Source organism: Physeter macrocephalus, chromosome 12, assembly GCF_002837175.3.
Source record: "Physeter macrocephalus isolate SW-GA chromosome 12, ASM283717v5, whole genome shotgun sequence".
Taxonomy (NCBI): Eukaryota; Metazoa; Chordata; class Mammalia; order Artiodactyla; family Physeteridae; genus Physeter; species Physeter macrocephalus.
The window spans coordinates 9,710,799-9,719,597 of record NC_041225.1 but is presented as its reverse complement, the minus strand read 5'-3'; the positions used below and the strand labels follow the sequence as shown (position 1 = coordinate 9,719,597).

The following is an 8,799-nucleotide window of genomic DNA, read 5'->3' as shown; positions in this document are numbered from 1 at the left end:
GGAAACACAAAAGACCCCGAATAGCCAAAGCAATCTTGAGAAAGAAAAATGAAGCTGGAGGAATCAGGCTCCTGGACTTCAGACTATACTACAAAGTTACAGTAGTCAAGACCGTATGGTACTGGCACAAAAACAGAAATATAGATCAATGGAACAGGATAGAAAGCCCAGAGATAAGCTCACACACATATGGTCACCTTATTTTTGATAAAGGAGGCAAGAATATACAATGGAGAAAAGACAGCCTCTTCAATAAGTGGTGCTGGGAAAACTGGATAGCTACATGTAAAAGAATGAAATAAGAACACTCCCTAACACCATACACAAAAATAAACTCAAAATGGATTAAAGACCTAAATGTGAGGCCAGACACTATAAAACTCTTAGAGGAAAACATAGGAAGAACACTCTATGACATATACCACAGCAAAATCCTTTTGACCCATCTCCTAGAGAAATGGAAATAAAACCCAAAGTAAACAAATGAGACTAATGAAACTTAAAAGCTTTTGCACCGGAAAGGAAACCATAAACAAGACGAAAAGACAACCCTCAGAATGGGAGAAAATATTTGCAAACGAATCAACAGACAAAGGATTAATCTCCAAAATTTACAAGCAGTGCATGCAGCTCAATATCATAAAAACAAACAACCCAATCCAAAAATGGGCAGAAGACCTAAATAGACATTTCTCAAAAGAAGATATACGGGTTGCCAACAAACACATGAATGGATGCTCAACATCATCAATCATTAGAGAGATGCAAATCAAAACTTCAGTGAGGTGTCACCTCACACCGGTCAGAATGGCCATCATCAAAAAATCTACAAAGAATAAATGCTGGAGAGGGTGTGGAGAGAAGGGAACCCTCTTGCACTGTTGGTGGGAATGTAAATTGATACAGCCACTATGGAGTGAAGTAAGGCAGAAAGAGAAAAACAAATACCATATGCTAACACATATATATAGAATCTAAAAGTTAAATAAAATAAAATAATAAGGTTCTGAGGCACCTAGGGGCAGAACAGGAATAAAGATGCAGACGTAGAGAATGGACTTGAGAACATGGGGAGGGGGGCAAGTGTAAGCTGGGACGAAGTCAGAGAGTGGCATGGACTTATATATACTACCAAATGTAAAATAGATAGCTAGTGGGAAGCAGCGGCATAGCACAGGGAGATCAGCTCAGTGCTTTGTGTCCACCTAGAGGGATGGGATAGGGAGGGTGGAGGGAGACAATAAGGGGATATATGTATATGTATAGCTAATTCACTTTGATATAAAGCAGAAACTAACACACCATTGTAAAGCAATTATACTTCAATAAAGATGTTAAAAAAAAGTGATAGGGAAAAAAAAATTTTAAAAAGAGGATGAGAGTTGAAAATATCCTACTCATGGGAGATCAGAGGAAATTCAACTGTGAATAGGAGACCAAGTGGAGAAACCGTAAATAAACAAAGGAATTCTCCCAGTTACATGGCGAAAGTAGGAAAGGAACACAGGAAAGGGGACAAGGCAAGTAAAACCCCTGTAAATAAAACCCAGGGGTTGGGAGGAGAGCCAGTTTTATAACAAGTTCTGGAAAAAAAAAAAGATACAGAAACCAATCTGCTTAAGATCAGAGCTATCTGAGACTTGGGATGCAACACAGAAAACTCTTACAGCGGAAAGGAAGCTGTATTACTAGAGAGAAAGTATAGAGAAATAGAATGGAGTTGGGACTCTTTAAAGAAAAGAAAAGCAGGTAAGAAGGAAAACAAGCAAGCTGTTAGTTGAGAAGCCAAGAGAAAAAATGAAACTTGCAAAGAAGCTTTCTTTTCATCCTCTGTGGATTGTTCTGTGCATACCGGGCCCCTGAGTCTTTAAGGGCTGTGCTTAAACCGTAGTCTGAACTCAAACTCTTGGAGGATTTTATCCAATAACTAAACTCATGATTTGCCTGAGGCAGGAAGTAACTCAACAGGGTTTAAAGAGAAGCCAGAGATAAATTTCACTAACAACAGCAACAACACACTTACCTGTTTAAAATATTTTAGTGAGTACTGATACATAGGATCTATTTCCGAGAGGCTCGCAATAACAAAGTACATAGCAGAGCCTTGAGTGGCCACTGGACGATACTTCTCACGAGCAACGTTTATCATCTGTTCAGTGGACTCTGCTTCCTTCAGCCTGATTTTAATGGCACTGGAAGTGATCTGAATAAACACAAGAAAACAAGTTCTTAAGGATCTGTTTCCAGAAAATGATGGGATTTTTGGAACATATCCAGTTAGGTCTAGGAAGGAAAGAAGGAGATGATGAATTTGGGATTATAATAAGGGGACCCGCAGACAGATGACTGAGTCTCAGGACTCAAGGACCTTCTTCTGGCCGAGCTGACCTCCTTTCCAGGCAGAGTTAGGGAGTGAGGGAGTTAGGCTCGCTGGTCAGTTTTTGCACTATTGAAGGAGATCATCGGGTTCCTGTCTAGAGCCACAAATACAATTCTAACTTTTCTAACAAAGTAAAAAGAAACAAGTAAACTGAATTTTTACAATATATTTAACCCAATATAATCCAATCTATCTTGATATATATCAATATATAATCAACATAAAAATTTATTGAGATACTTTTACATTTTGGGGGATTAAGTCTTGGACATCTGGTGTGTATTTTACACTAACAGCACATCTCAGTTCAGACTAGCCACATTTCAAGGGCTCAACAGCCGCACGTGGCTAGTGGCTAAGTCTAGACTGTCCTCCCCAGCCCACTAAGGGGGTGGGGAGGGACTTGGTGCAGAAGCGGTGCCCCGGGATCAAAGGCTCACATTCTCCCCATGTTGACCCCTTAGGAACCTGAGGAGGCAAGAAAGGGTAGAGTTGGGTGAGAAACACCAGTCTCAATACTGGACTCAACTAAAGTCTTTACATCTGAGTAGAAAAAGGGAGGTTGACATGGGAGCAGTTGAATTATGGAGATCTACCCACAAACAATGCTTTATTCCCTGGTGAGCACAGGCCCTGATAATGCAGAACCCAGGGCTAAAGAGAAAGCAAAGTGAACCATTTTCTTCTTTTGGCCAGGGAATATTAGAAGACTATACACCTCAGTTGAGTTTAGTAACTACTTATAGACATTATATCCTAGAGACTTGAGGCTTCCACAGTGGTGAGGGAAGATAGACCTAGTTTTAAATGAGGGCTCTGGGAATTTAGGGGAGTGTGAACTATAGGCAGGAAGTGGCAGGAAATGCAGATCAGTCCTGTCTCGTCTCTACAGAAAGGATGTCTTCAAGGTAAATCGCTGCAAACAGAAACTAGTTGACAGATAAAGAAGGCAGTCAGAATACATGTACCTTTACTCCCTACTGAAACCATGGCAGAGTTATAGTGAAGGGATTTTTAAAAAACACTGCAAATCCACAAAAATGGGAGGAACGGAAGAGGAAATAGCAGACAGAAGGGTGGTAACAACTTAGCAGACCCAGGAAAATGGGTTTCTGAGGTGGCAAAGGGGAAAGCCAAGAACTCACACAATTTGTAAAATAGATTCTTGCTGCACGGAGCTTAACAACCTAACAGAAAAGACAAGTAATTGGATAGCTATGACATAAGGTAAACAGTGACAAGTGCTGTATTAGAGGTGCAGATAAGGTGTCAGGTGTTCCAAGAAGGAAGCGATTCATTCCAGCTGGGAAGACGAGGGAAGCTTCCTGGAGGGGGGTGACATTAATATGTGTATGTAATTGTGTCTTTCCATTCAACTTATATCTTGTCCCAGTTCTTTATGTGACATGCTTTGTTTGAAAAATGCAGACAAGAAGAGCAAGAGAGTTGTTACAGTTTATCTACCTTTCCTTCGGTTGGTGAGGGGCCTGCTAGCCAGGCATGTTAATGTGTCTGCCCCGGCGGCAGCTCAGCGGTGGCTACCGTTCTTGCTTTAAAAGACTCTGCACAATAGTACAGGGAGATCACCTCCATGCTTTGTGACCACCTAGAGGGGTGGGGCAGGGAGGGTGGGAGGGAGATGCAAGAGGGAGGGGATATGGGGACATATGTGTATGTAAAGCTGATTTACTCTGTTATACAGCAGAAACTAACACAATTGCATTGTAAAGCAATTATACTCTAGCTGCGGTGAGCAGGGGCTACTCTTCGTTGAGGTGCACAGGCTTCTCATTGCGGTGGCTTCTCGTTTCAGAGCATGGGCTCTAGGCACGTAAGCTTCAGTAGTTGTGGCTCGCAGTCTCTAGAGCACAGGCTCAGTAGTTGTGGTGCACGGGCTTAGCTGCTCCGCGGCACGTGGGATCTTCCCGGACCAGGGCTTGGACCAGTGTCCCCTGCGTTGGCAGGCAGCTTCTTAACCACTGCGTCATCAGGGAAGCCCAAATTAACACACTTTCTATAAATAATAAAAATATTTTACTTGCCTTTGAGTCCTGGAGTGTGTCAATGAGTTCTTCATTGTCCAGAATATTTCCCTCAGATGTGAAGAGCATTTTCAGGATTTTCTCTTCGATAGCTTTCAGCTGGTTTTTGTCAGCATTGATCCTCACGATGAGCTTAATCCTTTGTTCTTCCAACTCAGGCTTCTCAAGCCGCACGACATCACTGATGCCAAAGTGAATCCCTAAATTAGGTCTTTGTCAGGGCCCTGAAGTTGCTTCTATTTTTCTTTTCCCATTTCTCATTGTTCTTATCCTGAATACTACTTAGCTGAATACTAATGCTACCAGCCACATCCTAATGCACAAGGCCCTCTTTTGCTGAGTGTCCCAGTGGCTATTCAAAGCACTATGCATAAGTTCTGATTATTTAGCTTGTATTTCAGAGACCTGCACCTGACCACAGCCCCCATGGTTTCTGCTCACCTTCTCTTAGGAAAACCTGCTCGGTGCTTGATGTCTCTAGTCATTCAATTTCTGTTTCTAACGGTTGCTTGTGCCAAGCTGAAATGGTGCCTGGAATGTTCTTTCCAATCCGACATGGGAGACTCTGAAATTCCATCACCTCCATGAAGTGATTCTTGGTCGCCCCTAAAAAAGGTGCTTTACCTCTAGCCTCTCCCATTTAAACATGCGAACTTAGCGTCTCCCCTCACTTGTTCTTTCATCATTTGCTCCCATCCTCTATTTGCGAGCTAATCTTTTTCTTAGTCAGAATTTCTAAAGAAAATATTAGGAAACCTTTGCCCCCACCCCCACCCCCTTTCTTTTTACCTTAACAACTGATCCTCCAGACCTGATTTGGTTACAGTGAAATTGATAATGGTAACTTTGATGCACACCTAGAAGAGAAGCATCGAGTAATCAGTTCAGACTAATAAAGTAGGAACTGCTTTCTTTATTAGAATAGGGCTGATTATTACCCAGCTGGACGTATCCTCGGTCTAACGGTGAACTCACTACCCACACACACGGCAAGCAATAAAATCCTAGTCTCACAAAATTACAATGTGATTTTCCCTGCTGCCGTGAGCGATGATCTTGTTTCTCAAATGCCACCATTAGAGAATGACGTTTTAAGGAAAGGTGAGCCAGTGAAGGGTTAGAAAGAAGCAGGGATCAAATGCTAGCTGTACCCGTCCGTGTATGTAGGATGTGGGACAAGCCAGTCCATTCTGAGCTTCAGGTCCTGATCCTTAAAAATTGGGAAAATAGGAACAATGCATAGGGTATTTGTGAGGACTAGATGTGCTAATAAAAATCACTTAGTTATGGCAACTTTCACTTAGTTTGTCTTTGTTAAAAAGATGATCTTATTAATAATACATAGAGCTTTACATATTTTGTCTCATCATACTATTTTTATGAAAAATTGTTACTATAATATTCTGATGTTATTGAATAAGTCAACAGCAAAAATCACAAATATAACAAGAGTGTTTGAATGTCATATATTTTATACACACTATTCTTTTCTTAATTAATTAATTAATTAATTAATTAATTAATTTGGCTGTGTCAGGTCTTAGTTGTGGCATGTGGGATATTTGTCGCAGCATGAGGAATCTTTCGTTGTGGCGCGTGGGCTCTAGAGCGCGCAGGCTCGGTAGTTGCGGTGCAGGCTTAGTTGCCTCGCGGCATGTGGGATCTTAGTTCCCCGACCAGGGATCGAACCTGCATCCCCTGCATTGGAAGGCAGATTCTTAACCACTGGACCACCAGGGAAGTCCCTATACACATTATTCTTTAAATTTTTTTTAAATTTTATTGAGGTATAGTTGATTTACAATGTTGTGTTAGTTTCTGCTGTACAGCAAAGTGATTCAGTTATACATATACATACTTTTAAAATATTCTTTTCCATTATGGTTTATCACAGGATATTGAATATAGTCCCCTGTGCTATACAGTAGGACCTTGTTGTTTATCTACACACATTATTCTTATTTAATCTTCATAAAAATATCCTTGAAGTGGCCTTTGTCTCCACTTTATAGTTGATTGACTCGAGGATCCAAGAAATGGGATAATTTACCTGCAGTCACAGAGCTGGGATTGGGGAGGTGTGTGATGTTCCCTCTCAAAAGTTAAATAAAGTGAGAAATCGAAGGCTGTGAGTCAGCACATGGGTCACTTTTCTCAACTCTAAAAGGGAACTTGGGATATGAGCTCTGGCAGCAGCTGTGTAATGAAACTGCTTGAGGTTGACAAGGAAAACCCTGACCTAGGCTTTTAATATCAGTAGCATTTCCCTCATTTTATGCAAGAAATGTGTCAATTTCATTCAACCAGAACACATCTAGGGAAGACAGGCAGCTATGAGGAATTCAGTAACTAAAATGAAATGACACTCTTTGGAATGCTGTATCCCAAGATGATTTTCAGTGGAGGATGGAGGACTGAAGTTCTGATTGAAGTCCCTTCCCTCACTGCTTGGGCCCCATTAGAGAAGGGGAGGCCCACGGGGCAGGGAAGACCCTGCAGAGTGAGTGGCTGTGCCTGGACCAGAGTCTGCAGCGGGCTTTGCTGGGGTAGAGCTGCCCCTCTGCGCCCCCTGCGGGAAGGGAGAAAGGGGTCCCAGCTGTCTTAATTTCTGTTACAACTGCCTTGGGCTCTGCAGCACAAGAGTAGGGCTTCTTCTGGATCTTACCGTGGTTCAGAGACCTGTGTATGCACATGGGCTTCACACAGCTCCCTTCAAATAGTCTGAGAGCATGAGGAAGGGGAAGGGACAAGATGTCCCTTCCCCAGAACTCTAAGTACAGACACTGGACCTTAGAATCATGATTCTCCAATGTTGCTGGTCACCAGAGTTCTTAAGCAGGCTGTCTGCTGGGCACCTGCACACTTAGACACTGACAGGTACCCCCTCCCCCAGAGGCTCTCTTAGGCTCTGATTCATTTCTCAGCCACAATAAGAGGGGACAAATGGCCTTGTTCTGGGGAGAGAGAAGAATGATTAGAAGGGAGTGGTGTCCCGTGTCCCGAGGAGCGGCTGGCGACCTGGAGGAACAAGGCAGGAACTGAAAAGGAGCACAGGGGAGTGAGACAGGGCGGGGCCTGGGGGCCAAGCGGGGAGGGATTTGAGTCCCAACCAGAAGGTGAGCAGACGGGTGACTGGAATCAGGGTCAGGACTCAGAAGAGAAGCGAGTGGAGGATGGTGGGAGGCGGGGCGTGGCAGAGGGGAAGAGGTGGGAGACCCATCACACCATTAAGATCCTCTCAGGCTGGCAGCTCGTACCTCAGGCAGGTAGTGAGGGTTTGGCAATTTGGTCGTCATATAGAACCTGAAATTTTTATCGTAATCAATGTCCGAGTCTCCAAGGCGAATGAGCATCCGTCCACCACTGATGAAAGTCTGTTTCAAAAGGATGGGTTCCAGAGCTGGATCCAGGATCTCTCTAAGCTTCAACATTAAAACAAAAATATAAAAAACAAGTCATTAAATGGATGGCAGCAACTTTTCCAAATTTCTTAGGCCTCAGACTTTACTCTGAACGGGCAATTTTTCTGTGATCTTATGGATATTTCTTAAACTCCTCTCACTACGTCTAACAGTGTACATTTTCCAGGGATTGTTTCATCGATACTCTAAAGAGATAAGAGCATAGGAAGGACATATATTTATTTGGACTAATCTTACACACGATTTGGCCTCAAGAGAAAGCAGCTAAGAAAGAAGAGCCCACAGGGTGGTCCTTGAACAGACCCCAGACAAAGGAAGCTCTGTTCACCTTCATGGTTTTTCTAAGTCAGGAGCTGCAGTCTCCAGCTTGAAGGCCGATCTGGTCCACCGGGGCCTGTTTTTGTAGAGCTCTTGAGCTGAGAATGTTTTTTACCTTTTTAAAGGGTTGTAAAACAAACAAACAAAGCCCCCAAACTAAACAGAAAAAGAAGAATATTTGTTCAGAGAATATTTGTACAGAGACTGTATGTGACCTGAAAAACCTAAAATATCTGGCTCTTTATAGAAGTTTGCGGATCTCTATTCTACATGACAGCAATTTCTTTTTCCCCTCAAAGCAAATCTCATTTTTGGTAAGAACCTGGGCATGCAGACATTGCCAACAGACCCCATGGCAAACATCTTTGTACAGCATGTATGTGAGGGGGGCCCGTGGCCCAGGTGCTGTCAAAATTTGATGTAATCAATAGTTAACAAATCTATTTCATATTGTGATATGGTACCCAAGCATGCAAATTCTTAAAACAGAAGTCTATGAAATAAGGTTTCCCTTACTATCTACGATACAATTTCGTGCTTTTTTTTTTTTTTTTTTTTGCGGTACGCGGGCCTCTCACTATTGTGGCCTCTCCCGTTGCGGAGCACAGGCTCCGGACGCGCAGGCTCAGCGGCCATG

The 8,799-nt window shown here is 42.8% G+C and overlaps 1 protein-coding gene across 1 annotated transcript in view; it reads right to left on the bottom strand.

The window, feature by feature from the left end:
* Positions 1-8,799, bottom strand: part of DNAH6 (dynein axonemal heavy chain 6) — a 300,028-nt gene that overhangs the window by 76,635 nt on the left and 214,594 nt on the right. The window contains exons 57-60 of the mRNA XM_024129964.2: positions 7,680-7,844; positions 5,212-5,279; positions 4,423-4,603; positions 2,024-2,203 (exon numbers count right to left, since the gene is read on the bottom strand). Coding sequence (XP_023985732.1) covers positions 2,024-2,203; positions 4,423-4,603; positions 5,212-5,279; positions 7,680-7,844 — 594 coding nt within the window. The remainder of the gene's footprint in view (positions 1-2,023; positions 2,204-4,422; positions 4,604-5,211; positions 5,280-7,679; positions 7,845-8,799) is intronic.